The sequence below is a fragment of the Salmo salar genome, chromosome ssa09 (genome assembly GCF_905237065.1).
Source record: "Salmo salar chromosome ssa09, Ssal_v3.1, whole genome shotgun sequence".
NCBI lineage: Eukaryota > Metazoa > Chordata > Actinopteri > Salmoniformes > Salmonidae > Salmo > Salmo salar.
In genome coordinates, this window is record NC_059450.1 from 71,692,931 (window position 1) to 71,710,930 (window position 18,000).

Genomic DNA, 18,000 nt, shown 5'->3' on the forward strand with positions numbered 1-18,000 from the left:
GTGTGAACAGTATCTTTTGAAATGTTTATTTAATTCAACAAATATCGACAGGCAACAGGTTCCAGCCACAAAATGAAAAGGGTTGGGCATCACGTAACATCCAGCAACACTTCTCTCAGTTGAACTGACTATGAAGTGTTCCCCTTCAAAAGAATAACAGACATTCTTCAAATCACTAACACTCACTTCAGACTTCCATTTTAAAAAAACAACATATAATACAAAAAAAACAATCTACAAAATGTTTGAAGTGAGGTGACGTCTTCTGATCAATCCAACGTCGAGGTTACAGGGGGACAGGGATGTTGGGGTCCTGTGACAGTCTTGAAAACACAACCATGGAGATCACGTGTAGATTAATTAGAGGGTGTTCCACAACTGAGCCACAATGCAAAACATGCTGACATCTCCACTGAGAAGACAGACCGCTTGATCAAGGAAAACGGAATCTTGCATCACTCGTCATGGAAAGGGGGAATTACCCCACTTGAGAACCCAATGGTATATTCAGTGATGTAAAATTGTCCTGAATTGTTCAGATAGAAATGCAACGACTAGCGCTGCCACAATGCCCTGTCTATCATATATGTTCTACATCATACAGTTCCATCTGAACGTTCTGCAACGTTACATCTTTGTGAACAAACCCCATGTGTTACCTTGAGCCTATGGGTGTGGGTATTCAGGGTGCCCCGGTGGTCTTCAGGATCTGCTCTTTGAGGACGAGGATGCTCTGCCTCTGTTCTGGGGGCAGCATGGCGATCTGTTCTGGGGTCAGCTGCAGCACCTGCATGATCAAGGCGGCCTGAAGAACATCATAGACAGACTGGTGAACCACACTGCTCTCAGATCAGATAATAACAGTAATGTGAGAACAAAAGACTGCAAAAAGCATGATGCAGATGGAAAGTCCAATCTTTAAAAATAGTTATCAGCTAAAACTAGTTTACAAGGAAAATGTTCAGATTTTTCCATGGAATAACTACAGAATCTAGTGCAGACCTTGTCAATCTTGAAAGTCCAGTTTCTCTAGACCGCAGATAATCAGCCATTATCTTTTACCATCTACCCAGGCATTTTGATGTCATTGTGAACCAGTGACAAGCCACACCCACCTTCTCATGGTCCTGTGAGGTCACCTGGCTTTGCCCTGGGCTGAAGCTACCGCCGGACTGTGGCACACCAGGACCCTGAACAAACAGTTATTAGAGCAGTTTTATTGATATAGCATCTAATGTAGTAAAGACTTAGCTGTAGGTAGGCTGTACCGGTCTGGCAGGTGGAGGGGCATTAGTATTCATGGAGTGAGGGGGGGGGCCCTGCATTCCTTGTGCAGTGGGAACCCTCTGGCCCGACACTGGTCCACGGGGGTCCACCGCTCGGGGGTCCCGACCTTGAGAAACAACAGCCATTCCTCACCAGGTTACTCATTCATTGCTGATCAGACTTAACTAGTCTAAGCACAGGCGCTTGTCCACCTGTTTTGTACATACAGTTCTAAATGATGGCAAAAATGCTTCTTATAAAATGTCTGCTAAGAGAGGAAAAAAAAAGTTGTTAATTGGACTAGTTAATACTGTGATTTGGTTACCTCTGTTCTCCATGGGGGGTCCCCTGGGCTCCATCATGGGGGGTCCCCGCTGTTCCATCATGGGGGGTCCCCGGGGCTCTCCCATCATACCTCTGGGTTCACCCATGGGGGGTCCCCGGGGCTCTCCCATCAAGCCTCTGGGTTCGCCCATGGGGGGTCCCCGGGGCTCTCCCATCATGCCCCTGGGTTCGCCCATGGGGGGTCCCCGGGGCTCTCCCATCATGCCCCTGGGTTCGCCCATGGGGGGTCCCCGGGGCTCTCCCATCATGCCCCTGGGTTCGCCCATGGGGGGTCCCCGGGGCTCTCCCATCATGCCCCTGGGTTCGCCCATGGGGGGTCCCCTGGGCTCTCCCATCATGCCCCTGGGTTCACCCATGGGGGGTCCCCTCATGTCATGGGGCGGCCTCATGTCCAGAGGAGGCCCGCCAGCCATCTGGTTCATGTGCATGGGGGGCCCCTGGTGTGGTGGGGGGGCCCCGATGAAGCCTCCTCCTCGACTGGACACAAAAAACATGGAATAAGAGTCATTCAGACATTGAGAGGTGCTATAAGAATACAACAGATTAATTCAAATGACGATCTACACAACGGTGCTTCTGAGTCTATGGCTTTTCCCTAGGGCTGTTATGGTGACCATATTACCGCGTGGTACTCAGCGCTCTATTGTCTCTCTAATCACCGACTTCAAAACAAATTAAATTGAAAATCAAATCAAAAACACGAGAGCCCTGGCATTCAGAGTAATAGGATGACCTGTTGCACAGCGAGAGCCAGCACCTCAGCTAGTTGATGCATGGAATAAAGTGTTCCTGTTGTGCAACATTTCTATAGGCTATGCTCTGCAATGGCGTGAGAAAACAGAGTTTTGATGACCTCTATTAAAAAGAGGATCCATCAGCTTTCTATAGGCTAGACCTACTACATACAGTACCAGTCAAAAGTTTCAATTGACTGATTTCCTTATATGAACTGTAAATCAGTAAAATCATAGAAATTGTTACATGTTGCATTTACATTTTTGTTTGGTATACAAAGTATTGACTCAGGGGAGTGAATACTTACAGTACCAGTCAAAAGTTTGGACACCTACTCATTCAAGGATTTTTCTTTATTTTTATATTTTCTACATTGTAGAATAATAGTGAAGATATCAAAACTATGAAATAACACATATGGAATCATGTAGTAACAAAAAAAAGTGTTAAATCAAAATATATTTTATACTTGAGATTCTTAAAAAATAGCCACCCTTTGCCTTATTAAAGACAGCTTTGCACACGCTTGACATTCGCTCAACCAACTTCATGATGTCACCTGGAATGCATTTCAATTAACAGGTGTGCCTTGTTAAAAGTTAATTTGTGGTATTTATTTCCTTCTTAATGCATTTGAGCCAATCAGTTGTGTTGTGACGAGGTAGGGGTGGTATACAGAAGATAGCCCTATTTGGTAAAAGACCAAGTCCATATTATGGCAAGAACAGCTCAAATAAGCAAAGAGAACAGTCCATCATTACTTTAAGACATGAACTTTGAATGTTTCCTTCAAGTGCAGTCGCAAAAACCAAGCGCTATGATGAAATTAGCTCTCGAGGCTTGCTTGGGTCAAGAAACACGAGCAATGGACATTAGGCTGCTTTCAAAACAACTAGGAAATCTCAGACTTCAGTGCGTTCAAGACAACTGGGGTCATCCAACTCGGAATTTCAACTTGGGAACTCGGCCTCTTTCTATAGGTCCGACCTGAAGATCACAGACGTCAGGGTTTGACCTCTTATTTTCCCCAGAGTTCCACATTTACATTTTAGTCATTTAGCAGACGCTCTTATCCAGAGTGACTTACAGTAGTGAATACAGTTCATTTCATGCATTTTTTTTGTACTGTTCCCAGATGTCTTGAACACACCAGTAGCCTATAGGCCCAAGATCCCAATTGAGAGCCCATAGCCTACAGAGCCTAGTGAAATGTGTGCTTATAAGCCAATCATTGCACAAACGCATGTGAAAACAGTTTTGAATAGCCACTAATATAATAAGTGGATCCCAGCTTTCTCATGCTGCTATATTTATTACATTCAGAATGACAAAACGGTGTAGCCTACCTAGCATATTGAAAAAGTAACTGCAGGTAACCTCTATTCGAGTGCAGGCTATAGAATTTTTTTTTTAGGGGATGGCCACTAAATCTAAAATAATTCCACACAATAGTTGGCTAATGTAAAGACCAGATTAAAATTGAGAATACTGCATGGGAATATTATCAAGTGCTTGTCAGATTGTGAATGAGAGACTGATGCAGTGGGTGCAGCCTTCAAAAGAAACAGTGCGAAGTGCTTTCCTTTCATGACACTTTTTTCAAAATCACCATTCGTCGCAACATGCAGCCTTATAATGTATTAGGAATCAAAACATATCACAACTAAAGTTACATAAGTAACTATACATTTAGCATGTAGGTGGACCTGTTTCTTTGTTAACCACAGAATAGCCGCATGTGCACACTATGTTCAATTTTATTGTTGTTACTATAAAATGCCACTGGAATTCTAAGCAAATCTTGCCTGCTAAATGAACTAGTGTAGCCTACAGCCATATGGCATAGCCAGGTAGGGACTAGCATAAGGACGACTAGCATAAGGACGACTAGCATAAGGACGACTAGCATAAGGACGACTAGCATAAGGACGACTAGCATAAGGACGACTCTTCCCTCACCTGGGTTCGATGACCTCTCCTGTGACAGAGAGCAGGGTTCCTCCTCTGGGGTCGTTGGGGCCATCGCCAAGCAGGCCTCTGGGAGGGATACCACCTGGTCCTGAGGGGGGAACACACATCAGTCAAACATAGACATGTACGAGGGACACCACATCACTCACTAGACCGTAATGCTTCATTCTATGGTCATATCACATCCCTCCCATAGGTCACACTACAGACAGACACTACAGGTCACACTAACCACAGCAGCGACACCGCTCATGATCACACCACAGACAGGGAGAGGACCGAGGGACAGCGGAACAGGGTAGTACTCTACCAAAGAGGGAGGTCTCGCACAAAAGGAGCACGGCACATCTTTCGAAAATTATCTGCATTCAAGTGGTTTGCCTACTTGTGTCTTGTACGTCTGGTCACGTCAACAGAAGATGCGTTAGTGACATAAGACAGACCACGGGGGTGTCCTCATGCAATTACAAAAACAGCAGGTCAACGTCTACAACACAGATACGTGCTAGAAGAAATGCATTAATCCTATTCCTCCAAATGGAAAATATATTTGTTCATACGGACCTTCTTAGGAACATTGTGCAACTACAGCAATCAATCAAATCATTAATCGCCCTTGTACCTTGTGACTAATCAGTCATAATTTGCGGTTGCACCAAACTCATCTCCCTAACTATGACATGAGAGGTTTTAATAACAATGGGTATTGTTAGCCTGAAGCAAACGCATATTTCTGTAACATGACTATGGTTGTGGCGGGTAATTAACATAATATTTAGCGTCTACACAACCTACAAGCCAGTGATACAGATCTATGGAACATCTAGATTTTAAAAAGTCTAATAAATCCATGTAATTCCAGCCTACACCTTCACAATAAATCCATTATTTATTTTAGACAGGTCTAAAGAAACATGATATGAAGAAAATGTAGTCTATTTCAGAAGAACAGAATAGCATACTCAGTTGTCCTTATGTTAGGTCCTGATCTGGCTATGCCATATGGGTGTGGACTACACTAGTTCATTTAGCAGACAAGATTTTCTTAGAATTCCATGCCATTATTTTATAGTATGAAGAACACAATTGAACAACGCTGAATAAAATAGAAAGGATATTTTCTCCAAAACGATTTGAGGGAGTGCGATGTGCTATTCTGTGTTGAGTGGTTAACAAATAAATAGGTACTCATATGCTTAATTTAAAGTTATTAATGTAACTTTAGTTGCGATACAAACGTTTAGATTGTTTATACTTTGTAAGGCTGCATGATGCGACTCATGAGGATTTGGAAAAGGTCGCTTGATAGGCATGAGCTCTACTTTGTTTTTTTGGGGCAGGGTGTACAAACATCAGTCACTCATTCACAATCTGACAAGCACTTGCCTAAAATTTCACTGCGGCATCCCCTTTGTGGCCGTAATGCACCCTAAAAAAAAAAACATGACTTTTGCCGCCAGTGGCCGTTGTGCCCTTCTCCCTGCGCTCCGAATCACCTCTCACTCACATCGCTCTCCTTCGCGTGATCGGGTCTTTCTCACAGGCAACAAATGACAGACATCCGGGACGCAACTGCGCGCGTCCTTATCCAATTCCGAGGTGCATATTGAAGATTTTGTAAGAACTGTCCACATTTACTTTGTCAGCCAACACCGGAAGGCCTAACGAACAGTAAAAGCACTAGCCTATGTCAATCTACTATCCCCATAATACAAAAAAGACGACCTATTCTATTCTGTGTGAGAAATAAATATTCCAAACAGTCTGGGACAGTTGTGGGATGCAATAGATCTCAACTTGATACAACCACTAGCATCCCAAAACCTTTTTTTACGCAATGTCGCCCAGATCAAAACGTTTAGCTTAAAATGTTGATAAACTATTAGGCTATTTCTTCACACTATAAGCGCACATGGTAGTAGGCTATAAACGCGAATATTCCATTAGCAGGAAAACACTTATCAAAAGTGACCGCAAATGCAATTATGCATGTAATGCTTTTATTATAAAAAGGTGAATTTTTAAATGGTGAAAATTATCTTCCCCAAACTTTAAACTCACGCGCTGCTTATGTATGCCAGTTAATCCGCTTTACAAGGGGTGTAGAGCCTAAGGTGCTTAATTTTAAGACGTTTTTTGGCCACTTTTGTTGTGATACAAACCTTAACCAAACATAAAGGCCCATGGGTTAGGCTACATGAGGTGTGCAACTATGATTCGGAAGACTGTTTTATACATATTTTTAATCGAGAAAAAAAGGCATTGTTTCTTATGATGGGCATCATTCACAGGTGATAATATATAATTCACAAGTGATAGGCTAATATTGTCACCCATCAGACTAATCTTGATTTAATCTCACTTTACATATACAGTGTGAATTATTATAATTTTTTAAATATATTTTTTAGAATGGACCATTATGCACCTGTATCAAAACAGGGGCAGCGGAAAAAAATGTATGTCATCTATGGACTTTAATAGTGAATGGAGGATGCTTTTCCTGTGGTTCATAAATCATGATAATAAGCAATTTGCTTAATATTAGGAAAGTTAAAAAATAATATAGTGGGCCTAGCCTATAGAAAGCTGATTGAATCCTCCTCTCTTTACTAGAGGTCATCACTCTGTTTTCTCACACAATTGCATAGCCTATAGAAATGTTGTGCAACATGAACTCTCATCAAGCGATTTTCGATCACATTTGCATTGATGTCACAGTGATTAGAGGGACAATAGAGTGCTGAGAACCAGGCAGTTAGCAAGTTTGGTATGCTACTAATGTCCAGCAGCATCAGAGCTTGGAGATGCCTAATCACCAAATTCACATGGAATTTGACTGCCTTCGTGACAGCCGGTGTGGTGGTAATACGGTCACCGCAACAGCCCTATGCATGACCAGTCAGATTAATAAAACATTTATAAATGACCTAAATGCATTTATTCTGACAGGATGCCTACTCAACTACTGCTCTTGTGAGATGTTCCTCAAGTTCGACGTGCAACTTCTGCCCTCAAAAGTTCCTTGTGTTTTACATAGCAAATATAAGACATAAGAGCGCTCCAGCCCCGGTCGTCAGGCTGTAGCCAGATCATAACAGCCCTGTTGGCCTGGCTGGAGTCTCGGGAGGCAGGCCGGAGCCTAGGGTTAGGGTGATACCTTGAGGTCGCTCGATAGCAGCCTGCCCAGATGATCCTACGGGAGAGTGCTGGAGGTTTCCTGAGCCAGCATTAAGTGAAAAGAACAGGAGACACACAACTCAGAGAGCAAAGCAGCAACACATAGGAGCACACCATCACATGTCACACTGACAGAGAGAAGACCAGACTTCATAGCAACAGTTCAGAGCATACAGAAAGCAGCGCTAAATTGTAACTGATATGGATGGCTGAAGTGGATGAGGTGCATTTAGTGGTGAAAATTTAAACAAATGTATTGCAGAAAGAAATATACCTCAGTAGTACCCCCCGCCCAAAGTCTCATTGATATCTACATAGTTGGACAATCATATCTGATCCATTACGTTATATTTCTAATGGCAATTCTATGAGCATTTCTGACACCTGAGTTAACCCCAGGTCTGAAGCTCTTCAACCACTAGTTCCCACTGCCACCTAGTGTCAACAAAGAGCAATGGAGAAAAGGAAGACATGAAAATAAAATCAGAGGGCAAAATGTGTTTCAAAGCAAAGACTTAATTGGAAAATATTTCAATTGAAGCACTGGGACGCTGACCAGGAATGGATGGGTGGGTGGGTGGATGGCGATGCCAATTATATATATTTTTTTAAATAGCTTAATTGTAGACACAGGTATGTTAGATTACCTTGTCCCCTAACGATAAGAACGGGACCTCCCTGAGGAATTCTCATAGGTGGCTGTATCCCGCCTGGGGTGAAATGGCAAAGGGAAACACAACAGGGGTGCTCCTTTGACTTCCAGATACAGAGAGGCTGTGCGTGTGTGTCTCCTTACCTGGTGGTCCCACAGGTCCCTGTCCTGGCATGGGCCCAGGTCCCCCACCCATGGGAGGGGGCTGCATCATCTGAGGAGCTCCGTTCATGTGCATGCCCGGCTGACCAGCACACACAACCAGACATTAGCACAGGGAACAGCAGACTTGCATCATGTAACAATTATCAAAAAATAAATATTAAATGTGGATCCTAGATTTAGCTTTAGAGATTGTGTAGGTTGATCTAATAGATGTAGAAAACAGCCAGATGACTTAAGTTGATCTAAATTCTATTTAAATGACACAATTTTGCTAGCTATATGACAGTGTGTGAAGGTGTCTGCAAAGTGGATTCACCATGGGCTGTGACTGGGAGACTGGAGCATTGGCCGGGGGAATAGGCTGGTTGGCCACTGGCACAGCTCCAGCTTGACTGTTGGGAACTAATGGCTGCACCGGGGTTTGACGGTGAAGCATTTTCTGCAGCAGGGGTCAAACAAACAAAGGAACATCCAGGTTACACGTTGACACCTCTCTCGACGAGAACATGTGCGACCAATATCAGCTCTGAAGACTTCATGCTCAAAGAGAAAAGCATCTGACCAGTTATGCTCTAAAGTCAGTAAGACATCCACAACACTGATGCTTCCATCTAACCCCAAGTTGAACAATACTTCAGAATAACCAAGTCTCACCAGGGCAATCTCAGGGTCTACGATCCTCATGACAACCTGGGCCTGCAGCAAAGCAAAGGCCAGCTGGGGGTTCTGCAACAGCATGTTCCTGGCCTCCTGGGGACTGTTTTGCACACACAGCTGGAGGGGGTAATTACACCACAATGTGAGTCCAATGTATTCCAATTCATTTGTCTTTGGATTATCCACAAATGACCGTCTGAGCATTGACTGTCCTGCTATAATGTGATTATATACAATCTCAATATAAGGATACTGGGAAAACAGCAGCAGTCACTGTGCATAGAGTCAGAGAGAACAGACTCACCTTCATCTGTTTCATGAGCTCAAACATCTGCTCTGGGGGCAAACTGGCCACAGCTCTGCTAATAGACTCCGGAGCCTCGTCTGGCATGATGTTGTCCCCGTAGGGAGACTCAATAATGGGGGCTCCTGTCCCCAAACCTGGGGGATGACAACAGAAGATATGTCCTAAGAGTTATGCTGAAAGCTAACATCTCTACCAATTATTGAGAAGCAGCAAAACATGGCCCATCCGCTCTTCAAATTCTCTTTGTGGTTAATAGTGCGCTGCAGCGTGGTTAATAGAGCGCTGCAGCGTGGTTAATAGCGCGCTGCAGCGTGGTTAATAGCGCGCTGCAGCGTGGTTAATAGCGCGCTGCAGCGTGGTTAATAGCGCGCTGCAGCGTGGTTAATAGCGCGCTGCAGCGTGGTTAATAGTGCGCAGCAGTGGATACTTACTCTTGAGCTCCTCTTTGTTTTTCTCACTAGCAGCATTGTCGACACGGAGAGCTCGGCCGCTGAACTCTCTTCCGTTCAGGTTCCGCATGGCACTGAGGGCCGTCTCCTGGTCCTGATACTCACAGAAGCCATATCCCTTCGGCTTGCCTGTCTCCCTATCATACACCAACCTAGAAGAGAGCCTAGGCTTACAAACCATTTTCACAGGTATCATAAAAGCTAGCCCCTTCCCTCCGGGGGAGACCTGGGCTCATGTCGCTGAAGGCTAGGTCCTGTATCCCCAAAAACATTTACCGGCTCTTTGGTTTACCTACTTCCGATAAACTTTTCCTGTCACAGAAGGCAAATTACCATCCGGAATACCTTACCAGTTGGTACAGGTTATAACGTGTGAAAATAAGCATTTATATCCAACATTTCCAGAGTTTACAAAAATCTGAGATAGCGCATTAATCTCGCCCTAGCAACTACTACGGAGAACCAGGACTTGTGAGCGCCCGTTTCGTAAAATGCTGATTTGAACTTTTATTTTACCGTAGTTCACACATCATATAACTCATACCGACTGGTAAGGCCTTCCAGATTATAGAGTCTCCTTCGGTGATGGGAAGTTTCTCAGAAATAGGCCAACCAGAAGGCTGGTAAATATATTTTGGGGGCTAAATCAGGTGTTTAGTGGGGTAAAAAGGAGACAGAGTGACAATTTAAAACTGCTCACTTACCTAAAGCTGACAACGAGACCGACTTCTGAAAAAATGTCTTTCAGTTGCTCCTCTGTGGCCTCATATGGAATGTTTCCCACTGGGAAATTGAGTAAGAGTTCCAGTCAGCAATTTGACTGAGTTGTGGAGAAACTTATAGAATACAAGAATCCTTGGTACCTAGATAACAATAAATGTTAACCAAAAAAAATTGGGTACACAGCTTGGATCGCAGGACTTTGGCTAGTTAACGATGTTGGAAGCGCCAGACCTGTTAGTTCCCGTTACTGTTGTCTGTGAAACCTGGTGCAGACAGCACTGCTAGCTATGTGATATAATTATGACCAAGACTATTATGACACTATTAGCAAGATATATAACTAGCTAGCTAAGTGTAAACCTGTGTTAGCAAACTAACTATACTGAACAAAAATAAACAAAAAGTGTTGGTCCCATGTTTAATGAGCTGAAATAATATCTCAGAAATAAATGTTCCATATGCACAAAAAGCTTATTTCGCTCAAATTTGTTTACTTCCCTGTTAGTGAGCATTTCTCATTTGCAAACACACCCGATAGGTGTGTCATATCAAGAAGATGATTAAACAGCATGGTCATTACACAGGTGCACATTATGCAGGAGTCAATGAAAGGCCACTAAAATGTGCAGTTTTGTCACAACGCCAGAGATGTCTCAAGTTGAGGGCACGTGCAATTGGCATGCTGACTGCAGGAATATCCCCCAGAGCTGTTGCCACAGAATTGAATGTTCATTTCTCTACCATAAGCCATCTCCAATGTCATTTTAGAGAATTTGGCAGTATATCCAACCGGACTAAAAACCACAGACCACACCACGTGTGACCACGCCAGCCCAGGACCTCCACATCCAGCTTCTTCACCCGTGGGATCGTTTGAGACCAGCCACCAGGACAGCTGATGAAACTGAGGAGTATTTCTGTCTGTAATAAAGCCCTTGTGGGAAAAAAAACTCATTCTGATTGGCTGGGACTGGCTCCCCAGTTGGTGGACCTATGCCCTCCCAGGCCCACCCATGGCTATGCCCTCCCAGGCCCACCCATGGCTATGCCCTCCCAGGCCCACCCATGGCTATGCTCTCCCAGGCCCACCCATGGCTATGCCCTCCCCTGCCCAGTCATGTGCAATCCTGAGATTAGGGCCTAATAAATTAATTTCAATTGACTGATTACCTTACATGTGTAGTTAGCCACAGTTTCGTGTGAACTAGATCATGGGTTTTAGAGGAATCGCCATATAATGTCAACGTCTCCCGTCAACCCTGATTCTGGCTAAGGTTTCGTGGTACTGACAGAGATTAATAGTTTAGCTAACGTGAGGCATACTATAAAAATAATGTTGATACAGATCTTGGAAACATTTTAGTGAAAACGCGTTGGCTAAAGGAAGCTAGCTAACGCTACTGTAGCGCTTTTTGCAAACTAGCCAGCTCGCTAGACTAGCGGTCACACAAGTACTAACTTATTCTCCGACATATATATATATATACACTTTTGAAACAACTAGTATTACTCTATAAATAAACGTACCAAAGACAGAGCGCAATGAACGGTCAACAGCGGGATCTCTGCCAGCGGCAGCAACAACAGCAGCAGCTGCTAAAGTCGCCATTTTCGGGAATGATAACGGTGTAACAAGCGGAAATTCTACACTTTAAAGTGTAACACCATCCGGTTTATGAGTGGGCCTCGTTTGAATACCTATTTTCAAACGCATCCTTCATTTCTCCTTGCAGTGAGGAGTCATTGATATAATGAATGAAAGGAGCTAAAGGTTTCCAGGGTTGTCCAGATAAAATAAACGATTTCAATAAAAGTACTGTATAAACGCAAATATCTTACTATGACATTTGCATACGTGACTTCACATTTGGCGGGAAAAACACAGCAGTCTATTTGTCCACTAGGGGGCGTCGTTTGTTGCATACGCACGAAAGCTTTAGTTCAGAGACTGGTGTCGAATATTATTTTATTAACTGCTTCATACAAGTGTTTATGTAGCTAGCTAAACAAGTCAAGTGTGCGAACACAGAATGTATACATGTTATTATTTGGTAAGTAGGTAAAGTTCAAACGAATGATATGTGTAGGCATATGTTATTTTAGCGTAGTCCTGACTAGCTAACTTGTTACAGTCCAATCACAGATGAAAGTTATTCTAATCTTTGGGGTAACGTTACCTAACTAACTTCCTAGTAGAGACAAGGAGCTTGAAGTGATAACTTAAATTCAACACTTGTGTCAACTATTCTACACCTAGCAATATGTATCTATCCCAATTTTGCAAACCAGCTAGCTAGATTAGTTTACTTTTTGAATTATTAGATGGTTCCTCCACGTGAACTGGCTAGTACATTGCGAGACTATCACTAGCTGTCAGTATCATACTAACAGTAACGTTACTGTATCAGACAGTGGCAAATATCTTATTAGCAGTTAGCAAGCTAGTTTCAGTCATTGTTTCATTTTGTAAAGGGGCAAACATGTTAACTTGGGTTGAGCTTAGTTTATGAATGGCTGGCTTTTTAAAATGATGTCCTCATAGTTTCTTTATTCCCAAAATTATTTTAAAAATGACTGGCAATGGAGAATTGGTCACTACCTGCAAGATTTATCACATTTAAACGATTTAATGTGAAGTCAGTGTTTAGTCATGTGCTATACATTTATTAGGGCGGAGAGGAGAAAGTCTTTGCGAAAGTTAGAATGTGCATTGTGGCAGCAAAATTGGGAAGTATATCATCCTGCATCAGCTAGAAGTGGGTTCTGAAATCTGTATTACAAGACAGGCCTGAGAAAGTGATGTATCCTTCTTACCTCACCTCTTGGAAAGCCCTTGGACCCTGTAAAGAACAGATTTAACAGTAGGGGGTGCTAACTAACAAGATCAAATCAAATTGTATTTGTCACATGCACTGAATAAAACAGGTGTAGACCTTACAGTGAAATGCTTATTTACAAGCACTTATCCAACAATGCAGTTTTAAGAAAATACAAAAAAAAAAGGGTAAGGGATAAGAATAAGAAGTAATTCAAGAGCAGCAGTAAATAACAACAAAGGTTGTCCTTGCACCACACGGTCAGGTCTCTGACCGCCTCCCTATAGGCTGTCCCATATTTGTCAGTGATCAGGCCTACCACTGTTGTGTCATCAGCAAACTTAATGATGGTGTTGAAGTTGTGCCTGGCCTTGCAGTCATGAGTGAACAGGGAGCACAGATTGAACTGAGCACGCACCCCTGAGGGGCCCCCATGTTGAATATCAGCATGGCGGATGTGTTGTTACCTACCCTTACCACCTGGGGGCAGCCCGTCAGGAAGTCCAGGATCCAGTTGCAGAGGGAGGTGTTTAGTCCCAGGGTCCTTAGTGATGAGCTTTGAGGGCACTATGGTGTTGAATGCTGAGCTGTAGTCAATTAATAGCATTCTCACATAGGTGTTCCTTTTGTTCAGGTGTGAAAGGGCAGTGTGGAGTGCAATAGAGATTGCATCATCTGTGGATCTGTTGGTGCGGTATGCAAATTGAGTGGGTCTAGGGTTTCTGGGATAATGGTGTTGATGTGAGCCATGACCAGCCTTTCTAAGCATTTCATGGCTACAGACGTGATTGCTACGGGTCGGTAGTCATTTAGGCAGGTTACCTTAGTGCTCTTGGGCACAGGGACTATGGTGATCTGTTTGAAACATGTTGGTATTACAGACTCGGACAGGGAGAGGTTGAAAATGTCAGTGAAGACACTTGCCAGTTGGTCAGCGCATGGTCGGAGTACATGTCCTGGCAATCCGTCTGGCCCTGCGGCCTTGTGAATGTTGACCTGTTTGAAAGTCTTACTCACATCGGCTGCGGAGAGCGTGATCACACAGACGCGTGATCGCACAGGTGATGCTCTCGTGCATGCTTCAGTGTTACTTGCCTCGAAGCGAGCATAGAAGTTATTTAGCTCGTCTGGTAGGCTCGTGTCACTGGGAAAATCTCGGCTGTGCTTCCCTTTGTATTCTGTAATAGTTTGCAAGCCCTTCCACATCCGACGAGCGTCAGAGCCGGTGTAGTACGATTCGATCTTAGTCTGTATTGACACTTTGCCTGTTTGATGGTTCGTTGGAGGGAAAAGCGAGATTTCTTGTAAGCTTCCGGGTTAGAGTCCTGCTCCTTTAAAGCGGCAGCTCTAGCCTTTAGCTCAGTGCGGATGTTGCCTGTAATCCATGGCTTCTGGTTGGGATATGTACGTACAGTCACTGTGGGGACGATGTCCTCGATGCACTTATTGATAAAGCCAGTGACTGATGTGGTGTACTCCTCAATGCCATCGGAAGAATCCCGGAACATATTCCAGTCTGTGCTAGCAAAACAGTCTTGTAGTTCAGCATCTGCTTCTCTGACCACTTTTTTATAGACCGAGTCACTGGTGTTTCCTACTTAAATTTTAGCTTGTAAGCAGGAATCAGGAGGATAGATTTATGGTCAGATTTGCCAAATGGAGGGCGAGGGAGAGCTTTGTACACGTCTGTGTGGAGTAAAGGTGGTCTAGAATTGTTTTTCCTCTGGTTGCACGTTTAACATGCTGCTAGAAATTAGGTAAAACTGATTTTAGTTTCCCTGCATTAAAGTCCCCGGCCACTAGGAGCGCCGCCTGTGGATGAGCGTTTTCCTGTTTGCTTATGGTGGTATACAGCTCATTGAGTGTTGATTTAGTGCCAGCATCGGTCTGCGGTGGTATGTAGACAGCTACGAAAAATACAGATGAAAACTCTCTAGGTAGATAGTGTGGTCTACAGCTTATCATGAGATACTCTACCTCAGACGAGCAAAACCTTGAGACTTCCTTAGATATCGTGCACCAGCTGTTGTTTACAAATATGCATAGGCCCCCGCCCCATGTCTTACCAGAGGCTGCTGTTCTATCTTGCCGATAGAGTGTATAACCCGTCAGCTGTATGTTCTTAATGTTTGTTATTCAGCCGCAACTCGGTGAAACATAAGATATTACAGTTTTTAATGTCCCCTTGGTAGTATATCAGTGCTTTTAGTTCATCCCATTTATTTTCCAGCGATTGTACGTTAGCTAGCAGGACAGAAGGCAAAGGCAGATTAGCCACTCGTCGCCTGATCCTCACATGGCACCCTGATTTTTTCAGCAAAATCTCTGTTTCCTTCTCCAGTGAATGACGGGGATCTGGGCTTGGTCGGGTGTCTGTAGTATATCTCTCCCGTCCGACTCATTGAAGAATAACTCTTTGTCTAATCTGAGGTGAGTAATCGCAGTTCTGATATCCAGAAGCTCTTTTCAGTCATAAGCGACAGTAGCAGCAACATTATGTACAAAACAAGTTACGAACAACGCCAAAAAATATACCAAAAAGAGCATGGTTGGTTAAGAGCCGATAAGACGGCAGCCATCCCCTCCGGCGCCATCATTTGAAGATGAAAAACATGATGAAACAAGATGAAAAACAAACATTGCTTGATCATGACATTGGTTGTTTATTTTAGTCCACAAGGATTCAATTATTGTAACTACTGGTACTTTCTATCTATTGGAAAAACAGTTATACAACCACAATCTTAATACATTACTTGGGGTATAATGTTATTTTTGCTAAAACTTTGTAATAGGGTATTCTCCCTCTTGATATGAAATAAATTTTCAAACATATTTGAGATGACAATAATTGTGTGACAATTTGACAACTTTAATTGCTATTAATGTGGTGGTCTCTTGCGAAATAATTGACAACAGCGTTTCTGTTCAGTGCAGGTTACCTGGACTGCAGCAATGCAACAAAACACCTGGAGTGAAGAAACAAAAGTCACACTGGACAGAAGAGATGTAAGTAGGCTATCAGTTTGTTTTAAAATATCACAAGGTCAAAGCTTGACCTCATGATATTTACAGTATTATGCCATATGACAGATTTCATGTTACATTCTGAAATATGTCACCTGCCTGGACATCTTAAGTGTCATTTATCAGATAAATTGCTATGATTAACGATCTCATCCTGAATCAAGAGTTTAATACAATGCAGTTTACAATAGGCAGCTTGTTTGTTATTGAGATACACTACATGGCCAAAAGTATATGGACACCCCTTCAAATGAGTGGATTTGGCTATTTTAGCCTCACCCATTGTTGACAGGTGTATAAAATATAGCACACAGCCATGCAATCTCCATAGACAAACACTGGCAGTAGAATTGCCTTACTGAAGAGCTCAGTTACTTTCAACGTGGCACCATCATAGGATGCCACCTTTCCAACAAGTCATTTTGTCAAATTTTTGCCCTGCTAGAGCTGCCCCGATCAACTGTAAATGCTGTTATTGTGAATTGGAAACGTCTAGGAGCAACAATGTCTCAGCCGCGAAGTGGTAGGCCACACAAGCTCACAGAACGGGACCACCGAGTACTGAAGCACATAGGGCATAAAAATCATCTGTCCTCGGTTGCAACACTCACTACGAGATCCAAACTGCCTCTGTAAGCAATGTTAACACAATAACTGTTTGTCGGGAGCTTCATCAAATGAGTTTCCATGGCCGAGCAGATGCCAAGCGTCGGCTGGAGTGGTGTAAAGCTCGCCACCATTGGACTTTGGAGCAGTGGAAGAGCATTCTCTGGAGTGATGGATCACACTTCACCATCTGGCAGTCCGACGGACGAATCTGGATTTGGCAGATGCCAGAGAACACTACCTGCCCCAATGCATAGTGCCAACTGTAAAGTTTGGTGGAGGAGGAATAATGGACTGTGGCTGTTTTTCATGGTTCGAGCTAGGCCCCTTAGTTCCAGTGAAGGGAAATCTTAACTCTACAGTATACAATGACATTCTAGACGATTCTGTGCTTCCAACTCTTTCTGGAAACAGTTTGGGCAAGGGCCTTTCCTGTTTAAACATGACAATGTTGAAACAAAGTGAGGTCCATACAGAAATGGTTTGTCAAGATTGGTGTGGAAGAACTTGACTGGTCTGCACAGAGCCCTGACCTCAACCCCATCAAACACCTTTGGGATGAATTGGAACGCAGACTGCAAACCAGGCCTAATCGCCCAACATCAGTGCCCGACCTCACTGATGCTCTTGTGGCTGAATGGAAGCAAGTCCCCGCAGCAATGTTGCAACATCTAGTGGAAAGCCTTCTCAGAAGAGTGGAGGCTGTTATAGCAGCAAAGTGGGGACCAACTCCATAATGCCCATGATTTTGAAATTAGATGTTTGACGAGCAGGTGTCCACATACCTTTGGTCATGTAATGTATTACATAGTAGGTTTGGTAACTGGTATGTAGACTAGTGACTGACAACTAAATCTGTAATCATCTGAGAATGTATTTTTAAATTATGTTTTAAATTGTCATTAGATAATAGATCTTAGATATTGGTTTGTGATGAGTGTATTACATTCAGCTGGCATAAAAGCTATCAGTCAAAAACTGTATCAGTATAGAGCATTGAATGTTTTCTTTGGGTCATCAAAAAGTTGTGGTTCCACTGGGGCTCGAACCCAGGACCTTCTGCGTGTAAAGCAGACGTGATAACCACTACACTATGGAACC

General features: G+C 43.4%; 1 protein-coding gene and 1 non-coding gene across 3 annotated transcripts; both read right to left on the reverse strand.

The window, feature by feature from the left end:
* Position 1: 1 nt before the first annotated feature.
* Positions 2-12,112, reverse strand: LOC106611711 (cleavage stimulation factor subunit 2). Of its 2 annotated transcripts, XM_014212207.2 has the most exons (14): positions 11,978-12,112; positions 10,432-10,510; positions 9,710-9,879; positions 9,276-9,412; positions 8,969-9,088; positions 8,631-8,753; positions 8,294-8,393; positions 7,478-7,537; positions 4,306-4,405; positions 1,592-2,088; positions 1,269-1,393; positions 1,116-1,190; positions 660-805; positions 2-323 (listed from the first exon to the last, which is right to left on the reverse strand). In XM_014212207.2, exons 1-13 carry the CDS (start codon positions 12,057-12,059, stop codon positions 683-685), a joined length of 1,791 nt encoding a protein of 596 aa, XP_014067682.2. In that variant the 5' UTR covers positions 12,060-12,112; the 3' UTR covers positions 2-323; positions 660-682. The 2 variants fall into 2 exon arrangements, with proteins under 2 accessions (XP_014067682.2, XP_014067684.2); XM_014212209.2 differs by lacking the exon at positions 7,478-7,537 and having other exon boundaries at positions 11,978-12,111.
* A 5,815-nt stretch (positions 12,113-17,927) lies between these two features.
* Positions 17,928-18,000, reverse strand: trnav-uac (transfer RNA valine (anticodon UAC)). Its single transcript has one exon. It is a non-coding gene; the product is annotated as a tRNA-Val (tRNA).